This window comes from Harpia harpyja, chromosome 8, assembly GCF_026419915.1.
Source record: "Harpia harpyja isolate bHarHar1 chromosome 8, bHarHar1 primary haplotype, whole genome shotgun sequence".
Taxonomy (NCBI): Eukaryota; Metazoa; Chordata; class Aves; order Accipitriformes; family Accipitridae; genus Harpia; species Harpia harpyja.
In genome coordinates this window covers 6,039,534-6,063,403 of record NC_068947.1, presented here as the reverse complement: position 1 = coordinate 6,063,403, position 23,870 = coordinate 6,039,534, and the positions used below count along the sequence as shown (strand labels likewise).

At 36.0% G+C, this 23,870-nt stretch overlaps 1 protein-coding gene across 21 annotated transcripts in view; it reads left to right on the top strand.

The window, feature by feature from the left end:
• The window catches only part of DMD (dystrophin), a 1,317,358-nt gene that overhangs the window by 946,284 nt on the left and 347,204 nt on the right, over nt 1-23,870 (top strand). For all 21 annotated transcript variants that reach the window (XM_052795054.1, XM_052795067.1, XM_052795065.1 and 18 more), the window contains one exon: nt 17,310-17,545. In XM_052795054.1, the coding sequence (XP_052651014.1) occupies nt 17,310-17,545 (236 nt within the window). The remainder of the gene's footprint in view (nt 1-17,309; nt 17,546-23,870) is intronic.

Here is a 23,870-nt window from a genome sequence, read left to right as displayed (position 1 = left end):
TGTATGAAATGCCTACTCAAGTGAAACAGAAGAATGTTTGACTGTGAAATGAAGAAAAAGTAGAGAGAGCTAGTGTCAATTACAATGATAAAATTACTTCTCAAAATTAAGTAGAATTTGTCCCTTTAAACTTTACGAGTTATCAGTCTTATTTTGGAGCATTGTTGTAGCAGGTCTGAAAAAAGATAAAGAAAAAAAGAATTGGTTTTGTTTTACAAATTGTAGCAGAGTTAGAGATGCAGTTGACAGAAAGGCTTTATATGCATTGTTAGTTATTGTATATTTAATACAAAGAATTTGATGAAAGGTAATACTGTATCACCAGAACTCATAACACTACCCATCAGATTTAGGTATCTTTCTTTGAATGCATACAATCAAAGCTCTTCTGTGCTTTCAGTGTAATTTGCTTTGGGAGTAGGAGTCAGAGACTGCAGGCACGGAGCCACAGACTGGGCTTCCATGTGCAGGGGAAGAAGGCGGCTTTTCAGGATTTAGAATGAATAAGGGAGAATAGGAGAGGAGTGATGTATCAAGCTGAGTCCATTAGAAGCAAGTTGTAACATGAGGATTGTGAGCTGCAGTAACTTCACCAGCTGATTTAACCAAAAGAGAACTCATCGCTTATTAGCCCATATATTCAGCTGGGGCATAGAAAAAAGATTCACAGCGGTCACCTCCAGAGTTTATAACACCTTGAGGTTTGGGGTTTGAATTGAGAGAGTGATATTTGTGAATCTGGGGAAACTAGCGACAACAGAATTTTATTTGCTTGTCCTTTGATATTTTAGTTGAAGGAGTGCATCCTAAGTATGTCTCCTTCTGTTTGGGAAAGCTTAGTTTGCCTCTTATTTCTCCATGAAACAAGTCCCCACCAGGACGAAGCATGCTGCTTTGTTCTAGGCCTGTAAGAACTTATAAAACAGTTCTTGAAAAATATCACTGATGTTACTCTATGAGTATATGTACCGCTGTGGCTTAATACAGCTGAAATTCATATGCGCTGCTTGGAATGTAATATAACATAAGAAACATGTACTGGGGCTACTAAAAATATACAGTTCCTGAGACTGTAGGTTTTTGAGGAAAATCAGCAGCAAACAAAAGCATGTGTGTGAAAATACATACCTTGATGAAATAACATAAGGTTTAAAACTAAAATCCAGTGACCTCAGAAGCTGAAAGTGCTTCTGTAGTGCTAGTGTCTGTATTTTACTCATCTGGAATTTTCTTTTATTTTCATATTAAATGCATGTTTGAGTGATCTATTATTCTATATTGGTTAGTTCTAAGATAGATGTACCGACTGAGCATAACAGTATCATGCATTATGAAGACTGCCCTGTTAGATCTCTGATATGATATTTGATTTAATATTTTCAGTGGGGATGAAGGATTCTTTGGTTTTGAAACTATAACTGTCAAAATATATTCATTCCATGAATTTTGAGAGCTGGATCATGTAATGTCCCACTGCCTCTTTAAAAACAAACAAACCATTTGTTTTTAAGAGATATTCAAGAGACAATGACAAAAACGTAAGAAACAAAATGACAACAACTAGCTTTGGGCAAAAACGCACAATAGATACTATGTTCTTTTTTGTAGTATTTCATAGCTAATGTGCTCTGAAGCAGTCATTGTTTATATGTTATGCAGAGTGCTTGAGTGAACACCACATATGCTGTAGTTCAGCACTGTGTTTCTCGGAATTTCCAAATGCTAGTCTTAAAAATACTTGTGCATTTCATCATATGCACCTGAAAAGATAACAATATGTGTATTCAGAGGGTAAATTAAAAACAAATGTACCAATCAGATATTAGAATGTGTGTAGTGTTTATAGCAGCTGGCATAGTATAATTGAGACCAAGAATACTCAAAATAATTCCTTGGGGAAGACTCAACAATCTAGGGATCTGTGCATCTACAGCGTTTTCAATACTAATGCAAACATGTGTTGATATTTAAAAAAACATTGCACATAACAGTCACCATTTAAAAGAACTGTGCTATCAGCTATTAAAATGCTTGTGTGGGGAACATGGTAGATATTTAATTTTGCAGAACCTTTCTCCACAGAGTTGAACAGCTAAAAATCCACAGCATGTATCTGTTGTGACAACGCTACTGCCAGTAGTCCATTTTAGTTAACATTAGTTTTAGGACACCAGTAAAGGGACCTCTAGCGTGAGAGTTGTAATAGAGAGAAATATTATTTCCAATAATGGCCATGTCTCGAATTGTATAGTTTCTGATACTTGTGCATGTAGAATCTAGAGGAAATATCTGGTTTTAATATTAGTTATAATTAAGTTTAACTCTATGAAAAGTTTTACTAAAACAAAATGCAAGAGAGAAAATGAACAGGGAACAACGCAGTAGGGAAGTATCACAGAGAATACCTTGACTTCTTGAATCAGTGGAGCGCAGTAAGAGTAGGCTCTTCCTTGAGTCAGCTGGCCTAACAAAGGTTGCTGACTCTCTTATAAAGTAGAATAGTAGAGGAATAGATTGTTGTCTTTACCTTTTCTTTTGGTTGCTTTTAGATGAAGGAATGAACAATGGTTTCTAAAAATAATTTAAATTTTCTTGGTTTTGAGTCATTTTACTTTACAGGTTTCTGTGGTAAGGAGGTTCACAGAGGGCCTGAGTTGGCCCTCTTATGTGTACCTTGCCATATATCTAGTTTCCCCATTGTGTTCAGGAAAGAAGTTGCCTGATTATTCCATCTGATTTTCATTAAGAAGCTTTTTCGCTTCTAACACATGTGCCACATCTAACAAATAGCAATATGGCACAAAACTGAATCTGTTACCATTTGATTGGAGATTTTTCGAGGTCAGGACCCAGTTTCACAAGCAGTGCTATTTTTCAATACAGCTGACATCAGACACAAGCTGAAGACAAACTTGTCTAATAAAGCTTTCAGATTCAATTTTCTCTCTGCATATAGCTTCAGGAATCTCTGGAGGTCATTCACAGCATGTGCTGCAACACCAACAGGGAGAAGTAATGAAAAGAGTCTAGATAAAAAGCTGACACTATGCCTTCAGAGCTGCATGGATAAAAACATAATAAGCAAGTTTATAAATGCAAATCTCTATGATTCTCAGAATTTCATCTTGATCTTTATAGCATATCTTGATGTGAGGATTTGTTTCTGGATTATCTGACAGGTGAAAAATACATGCGAAATATACATAAACCACAATAGGCCAATTTAAGTCAAAAGAAAGGTTACACCTTTATATTAAACATCCTATTTCAGGGGTCTCGCAGTAGGTGACTCTTTGAAAGTATCTGTAATAAACAGGTGTGACAGTGCAGTTTACAAAGGGAATGTGGACTTTAACTTTGATTTTTCAGGGCTCAGTTGAGTAAATAAAACTCACTCTGGGTTACTACACAGAATTTTTATTATACTCATACCTGTGATGAAACGTAAATCAGAAAGTGAAAACAGGACTTGGCTGCTTTGCTGTTATTAAAGACAATATGGAATCTAGGTCTACTTTTTCTATTCTATAACAAGTTGTTGAAAGTGCAGCTGTCAAGATTTGTGATGTAAATAAGATTAATGCTATCATCAGTCTTTCAAAGCACCCCATTCTCCTATTCCATTTTTAAAATACGATCTGGTATTTTCTTCTGAGGAGCAGGCTTTGCAGCTTGTTTTCTTTCATTTAATTTCTTGATCAATAGTTAGTAGCAGCAGAATATACAGGATTCATTTTGATTAAATCCCATGAAATGTAAATGATAGCATACTGTAGAATTCATCAGACTATTATTGATAACCTATACCAGGTGAGAGCACAGAACTAAGTTATGGTTATGGTCGGTCTTTTTTACATGCCTCATGTAACGTGGCTCAGGAAGGAATTAAATGAATGTTTATTTTTCTCTAGACCTATATTCAGCACGCACTGCAGAATCCAGTGTTAGTAATTTTCAAGAAATGTGGCAACAACACAATTGCATCATTTTTAATAAACAGACAGAATCAAGAATTTGAATTAGTTCATTTTGGACGATATGGAAAAAAAGGTATCTCATTAGAGTTCCTAGCAAAAAATTATGCATAATAAAATGGTAGTTGATGCTCTTTTTCAGCTTTTGTACCTCAGTTTCTAGCTTTACATCACACATTTTTTTCTATGCTTTAAACCCACTCTCTCTCCCCTCTTTTTGTTACAGTAACTTGAATTACTATAATATCTGACTATCCAGATAGCATTGGCTTGCAAATAGAAGTAATCTCTCTTTTCCGTTTCCTTTTATATAGTAATTAGGTCTATTGGCAACTACATTGTGTGAAAATCTCTTGTAATTTGCTAGAATAATAGAAAGTGATAGGTCATTCTGCACACAGTCCTCTTGACCTGTGTGCTGTTCTTTGTTGACTTGTCTTTTTAAAAGAGCAAAGCAAGCTGGGTTTTCCTTCTGAAAGGAGCAGTGCTCAGTGCCATCCTGGCCATATCCTACTGAGAAATGCAATGTCTCTTTGACATCTTTCCGAATATTTCTGTGGTGAGTGGAGCTGCCATAGGGTGAAGTCTGCTCTACAGAGAAACAGCCAGCCAAAGAGTGTGAGCAAGTGCGACCACAGATCATAAGCAGAGTGGAAGCCACAGGGAATGAGGAGCAAAGCTCATAACTCCTTCTAATGTTTCTGCTCTAGTCAGAGGGCATGAGATGGTGAAAGACAGACAGACTTGTTCCTTAAACTGTAGAAGGCTAAAATGAGGAAAAGACAGCAAATGAAAACCTCTTCTACTCCAGCTAGAAAACTCTGTAGTCTTGTTTATATGAAGGTTGTCACTGAAATATCAGACTGCTGTCTTTGGTTGTATCAGTGTGGAGTAGCAGGGAACATGGTGATGGACATGTGCAGATAGAGATTTGCATTACTGATATTTCCTTCAACAACAGATTGGTGGTCAGATGACACTCAAGTTCCCAAAGGCAGTTCTTCCTAAGGTGATGCTAAAATAGCTGGAAGAGCAATGGAGGTTAGTTTGACCTGAACAGTAAGCATTATATGTGTTTACATGAGAAAGCTTGACAAGTGTTTCACAAAGTAGTACGTGGCAAGAAATTTTAACATTTCTGATGAAAGAACAGAAGGTGCTTGCAGTGATTTGAGGAATTACTTTGTCAAAAACAAAGTAGCAGTGATGATGTTGCCTTCTCTAGCTTTGAACAACTCTTTTAATTTTGCAGAATTTTTCTCTCCAAGAGTAAGGGTAGACTTGGAAATTTTTGCATGAATACTGTAATGCTGTTAAATTAGCTAATAACTGAACCCTGATTATTTGAAAGCTTCTTCAAACCTGTTCTGATTTCTTTTTTTTAAAGTACATGGTACCTAAAATTCCACTGGCTCCTTGGTATTCTGTATCTGTGTACAATTTTTTACACTTTTTTCTTCAGAGTTCCCCTTGGCCAGGATAGTAATTTATGCCTGTTAAATCAATTTGTAGATCTTACAAAATTAGAAGAGGTGATTTTCATAAGACTGTAAAAGTTGGAGCTGCGGGCAATATGTGTTTTTCCTCATATCAAAGAACTAGCTGCCAAAAATTCAGTTACATGCCAATAGCAGTACATTGGAAATGTAAATTGTTGTCATATAGATTGACGTCCAATTGAAAGCTGCATGCTAAATAAAGGAACTTGTTACTTTTACCGACAAAAGGAATACTGAGAGGTGCTTGCATCATTTGTGATAGATGTTGTCACAACGTTTTTTATAAGGCAAGTATGTGACAGAATTTGATGGAACACCACAACTGCTTTAGTACAAAACATTCATTTTCATGAAATCCTTTTGTAACAACTGCAACACCTGCTTACTCAAAAAAGACTCCTGTCCTTTGGGGAAAAAAAAAAATGCTTTCTGTAGGGATACAAATAAAAACAACAACAGAAAAAAAGCTGTTTTCAAAAAAATAATGTTTGAGTCCTTGAGCTGAAACTCTTCAGGCTGCCCAGAATTGATTGTGTGTGTTTCTAGATGTTGGAAAACTTAATTAGGGATGCAGGAATCAATTACTGAAAACACTTGGGGTGGGGGTAGAGGGAATAAATACAAAATGGAAATTTTATTTCATTATTAAAATATGAATTTAAGTAACAGCAAAAGTAATATTATTAGATCACTTTCAAAAATAAAATTGCTGATTGACAGTGTCTTAATGTCCCACAAACGGGGTCCGTTTACCTGGTGTGCAAGCCAATAACACACAGAGTCGAGGTATTTTCAAACTGATTTCATTGATACGCATGAATGGGTGCCTGTCTCAAGACAGCACCCCCTTGTCTCAAAAATCCTCACATTTATACACTTAATTAATACATATTCATTGTTATTTTCCATAAGGATTGGTTCTTTCTTCTTCACCCCTCATGTAAATTAGTGTGCAGACTCTGTCTTCTTCCTTCATTGTCTTCTTTTGAGTAGGTGGTATCATTTGACCTCATCAATGAGTCGGTGGCAGTGATTTCCCCCTGTAGGAATTACCTTTTACCTACTTCTTCCCTAATCTTGGCAGTTCCGAGTGGTTCTTCAAGGTTTATTGACCAGGCCACAATCGATTACCTTTTCTGACATAAACATAAGGCCCCATTGTCTAGTAGTTAGTTCCTAAACCCTAAATCATGTCTAGTTATTGTTTCCCTATTTTAAACATTAACTGATGGGGGCTGTACAAAGGACTTTAGCAGCTCCCTGGTTATTTCAATCATATTATACGTATTAATTGATAACATTAATATTAGCAAAGAGACTCCTTGTGTTGATTCTGCCTACTACTTCAAGAGATCCCAAAACAGGCTGGAACACTTTTCTCAACACTACCTTTAGTTCAAAATTTTTAAGAGCCAACCAGGTAATTTTATCCTTAAAAGCCCAAACATATAAGTAGTCTTCATATGGCAAATAGCAGCCCCATTGACTGTACTTTTGCATATGCAGATTATTACTATGTTTTATAGAAAAATTAGTTTTAAATTGGTTGTTAGTATCATGGATCTCTTTAGGATTCAAGGTGTTACTGCAATATAATGTTTGTACCGTTTCTGTTCCCCAAAAGACTGACTCCCTTGATACAATGCCTTCTTAAGGTTTCCTTTCAAAGTTCTCATGAAAATGGTTAAAATGTTTATGCCTATAAAAAAAGGGAAATCTTTATTTCATGATTGATTAAGAAAAAAGCCCATGTATCATCCTGAAACATGAAAACTAATATGCATTGAATCCTCTTGACTGTTTTCTTTGTTGTCAAATGTAAAACTCTTTATCGGAGAGATGAAAATATTTGTAACAGGCCACCATGAATAAATGTGTATCACAATTGAGTCAAAAGTTTGTATTTACCTTATGAAGAAAATAAGACTTTTGTCCAAAATTTCCATGTGATAATCCACATGATAAATATACAAATCATGCAATATACAGTATGACTTCACCTTAATTTATGCAAACCAGTATATGCAGTCTGAGGCTCTGTAACCTCTCTAGCTAGACATGTGAAATCTTCCACATGGAATAATATACCAAATGAGAAACTAAAATTAGCAGAAGAGGATTTGAGTTGCATCCATAACAAGAAATAATAATTTTTAGGTATTACCTGTTCATTTTAATTGAGACAGTCTCAGTTCCCTACTTCGAGAAGTTTTTCTTCTTTGCCTTTTAAAACATATGTCACAAGAGCCTAAGGGAAGACTCAAATCAGTAATGACAATAGAGGATATGGGGCACATGCAAGGCAGAAAGAAATTGTTTCTCTCACCTGTGGGTTTCCTAGCACTCCATATCACAGTTAAGAAATAAGACAATATTGTTTTGGGGGGGAAAAACAAACATTTCTGATTATTTTTGCTTTTGTTACAATAAATAAGAGATATTATCCTTAACATACGTTCAGTTTATGTTATTCCAGTATCTCAGCACTTGAATCAACTTCTGCATTTGTAAAAAAAACCACTAGAGGTATCAAAAAATGGTTATTTTTGCTGTAGCAGAAATATTGGTGGCAATATTGCAGATATTTGTTCAGCTAACCTTTAAACTACAAACAGAAAGAAGTAACAAACACAATCATGTTTTATATACAGTTTACATAAACAAGAAAGTTTATTTATAGAAGAGGGAGATTTTTGAATCTTAACCATTAAATTGAATGTACTGGGTTTTTTTTTTTTTAAGTTTGTGGTTTGTTTGTTTGTTTTTTCCCCCCATCTGGACTATTTTTAAAGCATTATCTTAATATCGTAACAAGTATCCAGTGATGACACGATATAATTTCAGAATATTGTTTTCACCTCACTTTTTAAGTATGTGTTGATAATTAAATTAGCCTTTGTATTATAATCAGTGATACTGCTATAAATTGAATCTAGAACCACCATGTAGCCAATATATGAAAGGTTCTTGTGATGATACCTTTTTTTAGTTTCAGTGTCAGTTTAATTCTTACACTCACTGAAAGTGATCCATTCATACCCTAGCCTTTTGCTTTTCCATTTTTAGTGGGCCCATCAATCATGTTGAATTTTGCCTAAGGAAAGGTTCACAGGGAATACCATGACAATGCTGTATTACTAAAAGGAGACTGAACTTTGAAGCAGTTTATCTTTCAGAAAGGTTTGAACAGAACAATAGGTCCAAGCAGAGCAAGAGTTATTAATGCTACCTCAGTTTACAGACATGTTACAGTGTTCAATTGGTTTTATACTACCTGCCCCCGCTCGAGTCATAGTCTAACTAGGATAGAGTACTACAGATTTAAAGCTTTTTCCACCACACGTAGAGCAGTCAGTTGAATATTTACATACACTGTGCCAGGATTATTTCTGTGTATTTTCAGTCTTAGTTGCTTCACTGCCAAAGCATTCTCTGTCCTCACATTGTTTCCCATTTGGCTTTTAGAGAGCATTTGGAACTGAGAATATAGCTTTACAGGACCACAGAATGGTTGAGGTTGGAAGGGAGCTCTGGAGGTCATCTGGTCCAACCCCTCTGCTCAGGCAGGGTGACCTAGAGGAGACTGCCCAGGATCATGTGCAGGTGCCTTTGGAGTATCTCCAAGGATGGAGACTCCACAACCTCTCTGGGCAACCTGTTGCAGGGCTCAGTCACCCTCACAGTCAAAAAGTGTTTCCTGATATTCAGAGGGAACCTCCTGTGGTTCCGTTTGTGCCCAGTGACTCTTGTCTTGTCACAGGACACCACTGGAAAGAGCCTGGCTCCGTCTTCTTTGTACCCTCCCTTCAGACATTTGTACACGTTGATGAGTTCCCCCGTGAGTCTTCTCTTTTCTAGGCTAAACAGACCCTGTTCTCTCAGGCTTTCCTTGTATGAGAGATGCTTCAGTCCCTTAATCATCATTGTGGCCCTTCACTGGCCTCTGACCAGTAGCTCTATAGCTGTCTTGTACTGGGGAGCCTAGAACTGGATACAGTATTCCACGTGCTGAGTAGAGGGGAAGGCTCACCTCGCTCCACCTAGTTGGCAACAATTCTCTTAATGCAGCCCGGGATACCGTTAACCTTTGCCGCAAGGGCACATTGCTGGCTCATGTTCAACTTGGTTTCCACCGGGACCCCCAGGTCCTTTTCTGCCAAGATGCTTTCCAGATGGTTGGCCCCCAGCCTGTGCTGCTGCATGGGGTTGTTCCTCCCCAGATGCAGGACATTGCACTTCCCTTTTTGAACTTTGCGAGATACCTGCCAGCCCATTTCTCCAGCCTGTCAAGGTCCCGCTGAATGGCAGCACAACCCTCTCTTGGTGTGTCAGCTACTCCTCCAAGCTTTGTGTCATCTGCAAACTTGCTGAGGGGACGCTCTGTCCCATTATTTCAGAACCTTAGGGAAGATGTTAAATAAGATTGGACACTGTATTGACCCCTGGGGAACACCACTAGTTACTGGCCTCCAACTAGACTTTGTGCCACTAATCTCTGCCCTGTGGGCCCAGTGGTTCAGCCAGTTTTCATTCCACCTCACTGTCTGCTCATCCAGCCCATACTTCTTCAGCTTCTCTATGAGAATCTTATGGGAGACAGCGTTGAAAGCCTTACTGAAGTCAAGGCAGACGGTATCCACTGTTCTGCCCCCATCTGCCAAGCCAGACGTTTCATTGGGGAAGGTGATCAGTTTGGTCAAGCAAAACTTCTCCTTGGTGAATCCATGCTGACTATTCCTGAATACTTTTTTGTGCTTCATGTACCTCGAAATGGTTCCCAGGATTGGTTGCTCCACCACTTTCCCAGGGTTCGAGGTGAGGCTGATTGGCTTGTGGTTTGCTGGGTCCACTGCATTGTCCTTCTTCACGATAGAAGTGACATTTGCTTTCCTCCTGTCTTCGGGCACTTCTCCCAGTTGCCATGATTCATCAAAGTTTTTAGAAAGTGGCTTTTCATTGACATCTGCCAGCTCCCCTAGCACTCACGGGTTCATTCCATGTGGGCCCATGGACTTATGGATGTCCAGTTTGCTGAAGTATTCTTCAACCTGATTCCCTTCTATAAAGGGTAAGTTTTTAAAACTTTTAAGTTCTGTACATGGAAATTATCTTGAAGTGCCTCCTGTGAGGGAAGTATTCTCATCAAATAAACATCCCACTTTTAAATATCTTGCATACAGAGAAAGTATTTGCGAAGCTCTTCTCAACAACAGGTCATAATCTTAACTTTTTGCTACGCAGCATTAAGTTAACTTCACCTTAATGTTATTTACATTACGATGCGCGCAAGCCCACTTATATGATTTATATCACTGAAATTCTTAGTGTTTGGTAGAGTCTACCTATTTTTCTGACAGACAGTGACATATGTTCTTACTCCCATTGCAATCCAGTGTTTGTGAAAGCAAGAGCTTTTCTTTACACTGAGTGAAAGACATATCTAAACATCTTTCTGTTGTGTTTGGAGAAATTTGGAAAAATGCATTGTACAATAAACAGCTTAGTCACACTCCTACATATGAAAAGGAGGACAGCAAGAAAATTCTACCAGATCTCTTCTATGACAGAGAAAAATAAGCCTGAGAAAGCTGACACTTAACTTTTTACTATAAATTTAAAGTTATGATGCTGTTTAATAATAGTAACATATTAGAAACCATAACTTTTATGGTTATTTTTCAAATACAGCAGAACACATTCACTTGTAAATATTTTTCTTTTCTCCTAACAGTTTTTAACCTTGACTTTCTAGTTTTTTTGAATCTCTAAGAATTATGAGGTCTTTAGTTTTGGTCCCTCTCTTCATCTCACTGCACAGCCTATTTTAGATCTAAACTTTAACTAATAATCCCATAAACTATCAGCTTCTTTTTTAACCTGTATTAATCTAAATTATATATAATCTATAATGACATGTTAGGAATCATTAAGAGCTTCTTGTATATAAAGGACGTCTAGGTACTTAACTTGTATTTTAAATTGATGACAAAAGCACATAATGTGAATGTTCCCTAAGTGTTCGTGAAATCAAGTACTAACTGTTACCCATTTATAGTCTATAAAAATTACTATCTATGAAATATCTATGATACAGTTACTAAGTCATTTTTTCTAGGAATTGTTTTTACTAAATACTCAAGTTGAAGACAATCAGACATTAGTCAATCTGACATTGGTGTTTTATTCAAACAGAAAAAAACTCACTTTGAAACATGGGGGTTTTGTCTTTAAAAGCTGATTAAAATGTTAAGAAAACATTAGCTTAGAGATACAGTGTTCTAAGGAAGCATATTTTCCACATTTAGAGCCGTGGGTGAAATTTCGTTGGCAATAATTTTTTGATTAACATAAAGACCTTATTCTGAGTTCAGGTCACGAGAAAAACCCCATCCTTGCTTTCAAATTTCAAAGTTGGGGGTTTTTATTGGTAATAAATTGATATTATTTATTTTAGTTAATCAGAGCTGCGTTGCCCACTGTAATTCTATTACTTTCCTTTCAGAACTCCTTTGTGACCCAGAACACCTGGCAGTTAGCTGTAGCCCCCTCTGCAAAAAGTGTTACTGGCAGTAAGCACCTTGCATGGAAGGATTGTACTGCATGGGAGAACTTAATGTACTCTTAACTTTATTTCCTTAACTTTGAAGGACAGAGAGAGATGACACTATTCATTTATCACTGGGACAAGTCGAAGGAATAAATCAGTCTCAGAACCATCTTCGCAGGTCTCTCTCAGGGAAGCCTGCTTGGAGTTTAAGAACATGAGCATGGATGCTCGAACCCTGCAGAAAATCGCTGCAATGACACAGCGTAAGAAAAAAAATCAAAGGAAAAAATGCACATTAGTAGGTGATAGATCTTCACCTGTGTGCTATTGCGGATCCTAGTTGTTCCCAATCAAGTTCACAAGGCTGAAGTGCTGGTAAGATGACACTGAGGCTTCCCATGAAATAAGGAAAAGCTGCCTGGTGTGCCACCTCCAAATCAATGAACTGCTGGTTTGCCCACAGGGGAATGCTCATTTGGTCTATCACTAGAGAAGGCAATGTTGCTTGTGTTAAAATAACAAATTCATTGAACGATGTCTGTGCGTACGCCACAGGGTACAGGTATTCATCTTCTATTTTCCTCAGAATGAGTAAAACGCAGCTGGGTTTCCTTGACTAAAACAAAAATCAAGTTTAGTGAGTGTATGTTACTGTTATTCATTGTATAAAGGATATAAGGCTGGCGTATGCCTTAATTGGTACTGCTAACCATGGAACTAAATCCCCAGGCTAGACATACAAATTGAATTAAAATCTGCATCCAGTTACTATATTATTTCTTCTTTGTCAAAAAGCTTTGACCTGGTAGATGCAGTTACCTTACATAATTAAAACTTCAACACTACTTAAAACGTTCAGAAGGACGGTTAGGAACATTCCTGTGAACTCAGTCAGTTCTGCTTAAGGACATTGGCTTGAAAGGAGGTATTGGAAGGGGTTTGAAGCTTTTGGGAGTGTTGCCATTCTTCCTGTCTATCTTGTTCCTTTTCAGTACCTAAGTAAGGAGTTTTATTTGTTCTGAGTTGTCAATTTGACCTTGTCTTGAAGCACAACACTGAAATAAGCAGAATAAAAGAAGGGGGGGAAAAATGCTTTCCTGCAGTTGACTTCATTCTGCTTTTCTTATTTCTGCATTTAATTTTGAACTTGCATTTCATGACACATTCCTATTTTTCTCACTCTTAAAGTTTAACATCATAGATTATTTTCAGGATGCAAAAATTACCAATATACCCTTGACTTTCATCCAGTGTATTTCAAGGTTCAAGAACAAGTTGAAAGTCACACCTAGTTCAGAGTATTGTTAGATTGTTTTTCAGCTTTTTGCTAGACATTTTATTTTTGTGGGGTTTTTTTTTCCTATTATTGTTCTATGTTGTTTTCTTCTTTGTTAAACAGCAGAAAGTGCTAATGAGAAGTTATCTTAAAAGCTACAGGTTGGTGTGGTTTAACATCTTACATTCTAATTGTTCTCTTGGTTTTGTGGCTTATATCACAGGAGTGAACTGATATAACCTTTAAATAAGTTGACAGATTAAGTCCTTAATTGTATTCCTGATGTGTTGCAGCAGGATAGAATGTGCTACTCAGATATTTGAAAAAAAGAATTTGATTCTAGTTTTGCATTTATAAATTAATTTTCCTGGGGAAAAACAAAACCAACAAACTGTCCCCTTTGAGTCACAGAAACTGTCAGTGCAGTTCTGGATAAATTGTTTCAGAATGAGATCTGTTCCTACATATTGTGTAATTAATGTTGATTTATATTTCTCTATTAATTTTAATCGATCATTTATATGCTTCTGTTGAATGAACCATATCATAACTGTGCAAGAATGGAAGAAAGAGAAATAAGGGACAGATGTATCTTTCAAGTGGTATTTTTGTTCTGAGGGGAGATAAATATCAGAAGGGAAACAAACTGTGCAACCACTTTCTAAAGGTAATTGCTATAAATAATTTGATAATGCGAATGTTTTAACTGCTTAGTCAAAGTGGAACAGATTATTACCATCCTCAGTAGTGGTAGATAATGGTAGATAGTGGTAGACCTTGAAGCTTTTAAAGATGATATTATACTGGACAGTGCACTTCTGCTAGTACCTTACAGTCCTCTCTGTAGTATTTAAAGTTTCTTGATGCAAAAGAACTACATCAACGGGATAAAAAAAAAACCTAAGCCAAAATCCAGAGGAGTAAACCCACAGACATTAGAAGATTAGGAATACCGTCTTCTGGAATAGCTGCCACTAGAGGAAAAATAAATAAATAATAAATATTAATTGATGATAGATAATAAATATTAATTGGCAAACACTTAAGTGTATACTGTTGTGTTAAAGGGTAAAGAAGTTTGGCAGAAAATAAATCCCCTTGCATTCCAGCTTGTCCCCAGATATCAGAGGGGCTGGGGGCAGCTAAGCTTAGATTCTGAGTGATGCCCAATTCAATGCTGTAAGTCTGGTTGTGTTCAATATATATTGAACTACCACGATTACGGATGCACAAATAGTGCAATGTACTTTCAATCTAGTCGCATTCAATGAACTATCATGGCCTGACTTAAGAAGTTTGGTTGCATTCAATGAACTATCATGGCTAGATTTTAATGAACAGTACAGTTTATTAAAAGCAACAGAAGTGCAGGTTCTGTTGGATTGCCGGTGATAAATACACTGTGATAAATATCATCCAGGGGTGAGAAAACATAGACAATTCTCTGAATTTGGTATATAATTTTCTGTAGGTGTCAGACAGATTTTTAATAGGCAGCTCAGAGAGAAGGCGGCATAAAAACACATCAAGCACTGGAACTGGACACAGTACTCCAGATGTGGCCTCACCAGTACTGAGTAAAGCTAATCTCTGCTTTGTTTGCATAATTTAGGTTAAAAAAAAAAAATGGAATAGGGCAGAAAATATCTGGAGTAATTTCAACAGAGATGAAAGAAAACCTGATGAGTACCGATTATTAATTATTCACATCTGTGTTTAAAAATTAAAAAATGAAATAAAAGGATGAAGGAAAGAGATCCTTTAGGGTTATCTGTTTTGCTTTTGATATTAAAAACTGCCATTCTGTAACTGTACATACAAGATACTCTGTTACAGCAAACAGTGTGATGTTACAAAAAACTCCTTACAAACCTCTTTCCATGCAAGAAAAAAGGTATATTAATTTTCTCATCTGTTTGTGTGGTTTTAATTAAAAACTTGCTGTGTTAGAACAGCCATTTAATTTAATTTATTTTAATTACTTTTCTTCATAGTTATCCACAGGTATGTGATTTTTAAAGTACAGAAAGGAAAAGTACAAGGATTGCACTTCAGAAATGCAATAATGATATGGATGGTTGGATAAATATATTTAATTGCAGCATATGTCATTAAAAATCATCATTTGCAGGAGTCACTTTTGGTACACAAATATTGCCATTTATTCAGGCTAGATAAATAATGTATATGTTAGTTGATTTGGTAAATTGTTTGTAGTCATACAGTATTTTTAATGCTGACAGCATCTCATGGCGCTTTTACAGTGACAGTCATTTAGATGCTTGTGCACAGCTTTTTCCCTTTCTGCAGTGCTGAAGAAGGGTCACTGATTCCCCAGTGAAGTAACTCAAAACCTTTCTCATTAGCGAAAAATAGCTGCTAAATTCCTTGGCAAGATCAGTTAACGTTACTGACTGTTTTAATGTTTCAAGTGGTTTTATGGCCAAACTGTTGAACTGTCACCTGCTACTTGAGTTTTCAGACTTCGGACAGACTTTGCTGAAATGGTGTGAATACCAGAGGGGAAAACCACCAGACTCTCAGAAGTACTAGAAAGCAAAAAAACCCCTTAGTGTGAATGTGGTGACAGTGGTTTTGGTTATTTTTCCTGTAAAAGCCAAGCTACCTCACTGGAAGAGTGCGTGAAACAGGTTTTCTCTACTCTGTAAGGACACTGGGAAGAATGCAAACAAACATCTTGGTGCTTTAGAAATTTATATTTGGTTTTCAATAACCATATTTTGCAGTTCAATAGTAGAAAATGTAGGGCACATGGCACACATTTATTTCAGCTTTCCTGGTTTAGCTATTGTGTTGTTTAGGCATTTGATTCAGATAGAGATTCTGTAGCTACTCTAAAGGGTAGGTATTTAGATTCTCTCTTTTCTAATGATTTAGCATCTCAGTGAAACAACGCCACGTGTTCTTGTGTTTTCCCTATTTTAGTATTTTTCTTGTTTGGCTGGACTATTTAAAAAATGAGAAAAAATTAAACAAATACAATTCGGTGTAGCCTCATCTGCCATAATATTGTGCATAATGAATTGCTTTTGCATGATTAACTGGAGGGCCAAAATAGCCCAACAGTTTATAAACATTTATTTGTAAATAACAAAAATATAGAAGCAAAAATCAGTCTTGAAATTCTGAATGATTTCATGTTACATGCCTCTCTGTCCAGTGGTAGCTATCTGTGGCACCCCTCATCCTTTTGACTGCAGGGGAAGATACTGTGCTTCGGTGTTGGGTACTTCCCCAATCCAAGCAATGAATAATGAACAGCTTCTTTAAAACCCTGACAATAGAGCAAGAAAGGACACAAAGGAGAAGATGTGTCCATTTTCTCTCAATAGAAGGAAAAAAATCCACAAATATCTAAATAATACCACATGATATTTCAAGCTGTGAGGAGGAAAAATCAAGAATTGGCCAAGTCTGAATTTCTTATTGTGTAAGCTCCCATATTGGTCACAGAGCCTATGGGAAATACTTGCTGGTAACAGTAAGCGAGAAGATTGTTGGTGAGACAAATTGACAGCTACAAAGTGACTGGAGACCATGGAAGAAACTTGTTTCTAGATACATGGTCATGCTGTGATACTATGGATATTGCAACCAACTTTTTTTCAACCTGCCTCTAGCCTTGACAGATCTGACCACACTACTAGATTTTTGGAAGGTGACTCATGTATAGCAATACTTCAGTGACCTTGAGTGAGGGATTCTTATTACACTGAGATCTTTGCTAGTGTTACTAGGTCCCACTGGTCTTTTAAGGATGAAATTTGAATATGCTGAGAATGCTGGATGTTAAGCATACACTATGATAGAAATACTGTGGAAAAATGAATTCATATATTCTTTTAGTTTTAATTTTCATATTTCCAGTAGACATAACATCAAGAAACAAACTTAATTCTGTGTTACCCTTTCTACTGCATAAATTCTGTTACTGAAATAAACATTTATCATAGTTCATTTATTCAGTAATTTTAGCATTTTTTTTCTTTCAGTAACTTCTGGTGAAACTGTTGCTGTGGATACACAAACCAGGGTAACCAAGGAAACCACCACCTTCAAACCAGAAATGCCATCTTCTGTGCTTTTGGAGGTTCCAGCCTTGGCTGACTTCAATAAGGCATGGGCAGAACTCACTGACTGGCTTTCTCGACTGGATCGAGAGATAAAATCTCAGAGAGTGATAGTAGGTGATCTTGATGATATCAACGACATGATCATCAAACAAAAGGTATGAGAAACACTGATTTTTCAAGTTGAAAGCCTCATGATCTTTATTCTGTATTAAATCATTTCAACAAGGAACACAGGAAAGAGGATAGGCTGCAGTACATATAGTTATTACTTAAGCTACTTTATCCCATAAACACAATTATTGGATTAAATATTAAGATAATTATTTGAGGGGAAAAAAAGAGTATTTAATAATTTATCTGGTATTTAAGGCAGATCTCTCTACCTTTCTATCACTTGTGCTGAATGTGTCGTAGAAGTATGCAAGCCAATGGCTGAAATATAAACCTCATGAGAAAGAAAGAATTGCATAGTAAGCTCCAGGTTGCCAGGAGGAAAGATACCCTGTTTCATACCTTTTCTTATGTTGCTTCTGTAATAACTTTCTGAGAGGCTTATATCCTGCTGCTGTTGGGTTATGAAAAGCTCCTCAATCATCTTAAAGAAAAGAACAGCTCATTAATGCAAGTGTTTTGTCAGCAAAACTGCATCAGTGTTACTTATCTTTGAAAATACAGAAAAAATATGGAAATATATGTGCAAGGAAAAAAAAAAGGCTAAACTTTAACTTTAGCTACTCAGTAGCAATAAAAGTAATTTGATATTATACAGCTTGAAAGTAATTACCTGCCTTCTAGATTTAACATTGCTCAATATAAAAGATTTGGCTTGCCTGTGCAAAACTTTTCAGTGTTAAATTTCCATTCAGTTCAGTTCTAAACTGAGTTTAGTACTCTCTATTATAAGATTCTCTTCCACTTCCTCCTCCTCATAAAAAAATCTGATTTATTGTAAGGAAGATATTGACATTCTTTCTCTTTGCTTACAGTAGACAGAGAAGGAGAAACAATGGACACATTTTGCCTAGTATCTGTACTGAGCAGTTTTATAAGAACATGTATATTATAATATGCAGATGTCTCATAGGATTCCTTCTGCTTGTTTTCTTATATTTCCCTTTTTTTCCAGTGGTTTAAATTTTCTATTTTTGAGACTTTGGGTTTGCTTTACCTTCTAGATTAGTAAAATATTTGTTTCATCTTGGTTAATGATCACAATATTTATTGCGTAGAATTATATAGTGGTTTATTAATTAAAATATCTTTAAAATGGCATGGGTATATTTTAATAATAATTGTTAGTTGCAGTATCACCTACACAGGATGCTAGATTAAAATAGCTGTTATGTCATTTGAAAAGGTTGAGGGCAAAAGGAGACTTATTTGCACATTATATTTTCATCTTTTTCAGAATAATTTTGTTTTTAAAATTTTATATTGTCAAATATTTGGTTCATAATTATATGGTTTTCTTACTTAGGCGTCATTTTAGCATATTATTCTGGCAGGCAAGATCCATAGCTTGCTTCCTTCTGCTCACCTCCTTTACTTAAATACGAGATCAAATTATTAACTCTTGAGAATTTCAATTAATGTTATACATGTTTTAAAATGAACTGGTTTATATCAGCATTTCATCTTAACTCAAGGCTAAAATATTTTAGCTTGTTAAGCCAGCACTATTGCAGTCTTCCTCTCATTTCAGTTCCTGGCTGGGTAGCCCTGTCGCTTTTTTTGATACCATGCTGTGTTGGTAACAAAACCAGCAGGAAAACTCTTTTTTGTTGTGCTTACCTCTCTAATTGGCTGTGCAACAGAATGTGACATTTAATATATTCTCTGATGAAATGGAAGAATCAATGTCTAAATATAGACTGCAGTTCTGTTAACTGGCTCCCTCTTCTCTAATGGTCATCTTAATATCACTTAATACACGGAAATGAATGTCATGAAATTTTGATTCTGCTCCTAAATCTGTCACTAGATTATTAGGTGTGATTAGCAGACAGAATTTTCAAAACTGACAAAGAATTCTAGGTTTCTCAGAAAACCCCCTGCTTTCTAATGTGTAGAGTGTCGGCAGCAGTATGTGAGCTGATGAAGTTGGACATGTGGCTACTTGGCTATTCTGAAAAATCAGGCCAAATATGATCTAAGTTGGAAATCCAAAAGTAGTTCTTACCTCCCAGATCTGTATATTCTCTAAAAGATCATAGTCATACCTCTCCTGTGGTTGTGATTTAAAAGTCATTGAAAGTTACAGTATTGCATTGTGCTCTATTTGGAGAGTTTGTTGCACCTCTACAGGCATCTCAGTAAGCTTTAATAGGAGTTCCGTCTTAGTAGATTGACTTTTTTTTTTTTTTAATCAGTTTTTTGACTTCAGGTGTAAAATACCATCTTAACACAGCTGACTACTTCCCCTATAAAAATTCGTCATTATAAAGATACATGCTCCATGACAGCTGTTTTATTATAACGCATCTCTAGTTGCTCACCCAGAATTTAGAACGCTTAAAACTGGTAGTCCTGTTGGCGTGCTACCAAGCTCTTACTGGTTTGAGGTTTTGCTTCCATTTCATATTTCTTTCAAAACAGAGTGTCACATTTCTAATAAGAAATTGAAATGTCAAAGCAAACATTTTAAAAGCAAAGAAATCCCATATCCTAGCAACGTACGTAACAGGACATTTTCCAAATCACCCAGGTAAAAACAAGTGACCTTAGGTTGTCCTTTCTTTCACAGCAGCATGTAATGTTGTTGAAGCTAAGTCTCTGAGGGCATTTAGGTTAAGTTCATTTCAATCTGATTGTGTCACAAGATCATAGCCACTAACTCTGCTATATTTTTCCTCCATAAAACTTTAAGATGTCGTTAGCCCCCATTCGAACTTTCCTTGGACGTGATCACAGTGAATTGGTACTCTTGTGTGAATAGCATGTACAAAGGTTAATTATGGAACAAAACAAAACAAAAAGGAGAGCTATTCTAAAAAAGGCTTGTTTTAGTGGCAGCTCCCTATAACGAAAGAAACAATACAACTTAAATTCTCCTAAGTGGTGCACATACTATGTAGTAAAAGGAGCATACAAAGGAGTAGCATAATGGCTGTTCATTTCAAACACCTATAGTTAATCGTTCTGTCAAATAAGTGGTGTACATTTCTTTCAAGCAAATGCATTACATGTTTCAGTCGTCTATGATTGTATATATCTTGTTAAATTCTGTATAATTAAACTAAAAGACACTAAAAAGTGTGTAGTAAAGAAATTTAATATTAGCATTAGTGTCATCCGTATTTTCATTAGAGGAAAATTATTATATTTTCCTCATCTGCTTGAAGACTGATGTTTTTCAGGATTTGATCCTCAAAAAATGTAGGGCAGGCTGACAAGAGACTCATGTTATTTCTTTAGACAACCTTCATCTGCAAATAAAGTTCATGGGAAGTACTGAGAATATATAATATATAATATGCCAAGATGTAAGTAGGTGAGGGACGTGACAGAATACAGTTTACACTGTTGCTTCACTTCAGTGTCCTTACTTCAAAACAATCAAGATGTTTTATATTTGAAGGTGAGGTGGGGGATTCTTCATCAAAGAGAAAATTCCGGACAGAGGAACAGGATGATAAACTACATTTTGCTACGTTACAGAAAAATGGAAACCTCTTCTTACCTAAGATGCCAACAAGCTTTTAGTCAGAAACTCTGCTTTGGCATCATTGTATTTTGAGGAAGGTTTGCAGCAGGAATAGATTTCTACTAAAAGCAGTGAACCATGGAGGCTGTGCAAAGCTTGAAGATAATTAACAATACCATTCAAAGAGATCAAATATTATAATCTCCTTAAATTTTGAATTCAGTCCATGGATTTTGCCAAGGCATGCTGTCCATCCAAACTTTTTGTAACATATGTTATTGAAAACATGGCTTTCAATTGTACTGGATGAACACAGATTTTACTTAGTAAAAAGTATTATAATAATAAGTAATATTTCTAATGAAATTGTCTACAAACAATTTTCAGTGCCTGTTTTTACTCGATGGTTCTAAGAGTATAGGTTGAGTCTGCACTGTTAGGTGCAGTGGAGGGCATTAATCTGAAAAAAGTATTTATGTAGAATGAGACCTACAGCCAAGCTAGTTACTGAGACTTTTAAGCAAAGGAGAGTAAAAGATACTTTTAGGTAACGATTTGTGCCATCCTAAAGTAGTCATCCAAAAAGATTCAGATAATTTATTTCTACTCAATTAATTTGTCACTGTTCAAAAAGTAGGTTTGATCTTCTGTCAGTTAGAAAAGTAAACAAAATTGGAATGAAGAGATTGTTTTCACTATTAATTACCGAATTGATTTTTCAATAGCTAAGGATCTTGTGCAGCTGATGATGGTAGAATAACTGTTAAGGAAAAATGTTTATAAACCATGCAATTAACAGACTTCAGATGAAAGAGTGGGCTTAACTGACGTTCCCCTTTGAGGATTTTTTACCTATCCTTTCCCGTGGTTGCATACCATGCATTTTACTGTACAACTTTATAATTATACATGCATTTTCATATGCAGCCTTACAATTAATATTCTGAGATCAGAAGAATAGGAAGTTTTCTGCCCAAACTGTTTTCCAACATACATTTTTGTGGAAATAAAAATATAGTTTTCCAAATTTATATCCTGTTCTTACAGAAGCCACTGTAATTGCCAATTAAAATTTGTAGTTCTGTATGAACAGGGTATGAATCAGTGTACTCTAAATATGCCCATGTTGAATGAAAACTTGTAGTTACAGCCAGAGACATTTGTGTCTGTCCATATAGTTTGTATCAGAAGCGTAAGCTATAGGTAAGGTGAAGTCTTCAACCTTTTGGATAGTGTACTTCAAGTTCTACAGAGGTGTGAAGAAGTTTCATATTGGTGACATATGCATGAAAAGACCCACAGAGCACCTCTTCAGATAATGTACTCTTGAAGAACATCATAGAAGAGTTTACACTTGGAGCCGAATGTTTTCGACTTTAGCGTTCTGATGTGCTTAAAGGGAAGAGTTCGCTAGTCCAGAATCCAAGTGTGGTGCCAGTGAGTTGGGAGCTGACATCCACACTTTCAGAATCAATCTTCAGGAGTGTATCTGTCCCATCCCTCTTTCCGTGCTGTCATGCTGCTTTGAGGGCTATTTTTCAAAGCTTCGAATTCTCTAGGAGCTTCTATTTCCATAGGAACACATAGCTGCAGACATTCCCTGGGGCACTGTTAGACCAGGATCAACTAGCTCCCAAAGCAGGGCTGGAGCTGAAACCGATTCTGCAGCATGTTGGGGGGTTCATTGGCATTTTTGTGCACCTCCTCTGATAGCAGAACCCTACATATGACTTTATGGCTTAAACGGTGTGCAAAACCTCCTTTACCTCTGTGAGTTTCCCCATAGGATATATTTGCTCAGGAGACTACTATCATTATTTAATGTATATTTCAGAGTGTTATTGTTGTTCTATTTAACATGGGATATCTAGCAGAATTCTTATTTTATACTTTGTCATGGTGTTAGATGTTTAAAATTAATTCTACTTTATGAGAAGTAATGGAAGGCTGTTTTCAGTTTCTGAAGTGAATAAAAAACTAATAAATGAACAGACTTCTAAATATATTGGAAAAAGTTAGAACCACAAAGTTTGTATGCTGAAAGATTTTAGCTTTTTCACAGAGTAGAGGAAAATGAAAAAATGTCTGTCAGTCTTTAGCTTATTCTTAAAGGTTAGAAAATGCATCAAGATGCTCTAGAGGACCTGAAAATCTGAGTCTTTAGAGGGAAAAGGGAGGAAAAAAAGAGAAAAAAATTCTATTAATCTGAAAATTGGACCTCAAGGGATATAGAATATATGTCAGGAGACTTTTTTTTAATACTTTGTTGCACATAAAGACAGCTGATATTTTAAAATAGCTTGGCCAGCTCATTACAGTATGTTAGAGAGTATATTTGTTTTCTGCAACAATAAAAAAAGCTGTCTAAACACTGTCTTTTGGAGAGTGATTAACAGCCATTTCCTTATTTCTCTATAATGTTAATCACTAGGATGTGCATAAAAATTTTACCTCTAAGGATCTGATTCTAAACTCATTGAAGTAAAAGAGATATTTTAATCATTTTTCAATTAGTTTTCAGGCAGGCTGTAAATCATCATCCAGACAAAAAATAATACTACAGTTGTGCCTAAAGATAATTTTCCTCTGTTTGCTTTTATTGGCTTATTGTGAAATAATTTGATTATTTTTTTCCAATTGCTGCCAAACAAGCTTCCGGAAAAAGATAAATTATCCTGATCAGTGTAACTGGCATCCTGTTAGTTTCAGCAGGGAAAGGACAGGAGTGTAGGAACTCATTTTCATTTACATTTATATGTTGAGTATTAGAAGTATGCACTTTTCACTAGGATTGCATTTTTCAATAGCAAATATTTTTTTCTGTATTTCTAATTCTG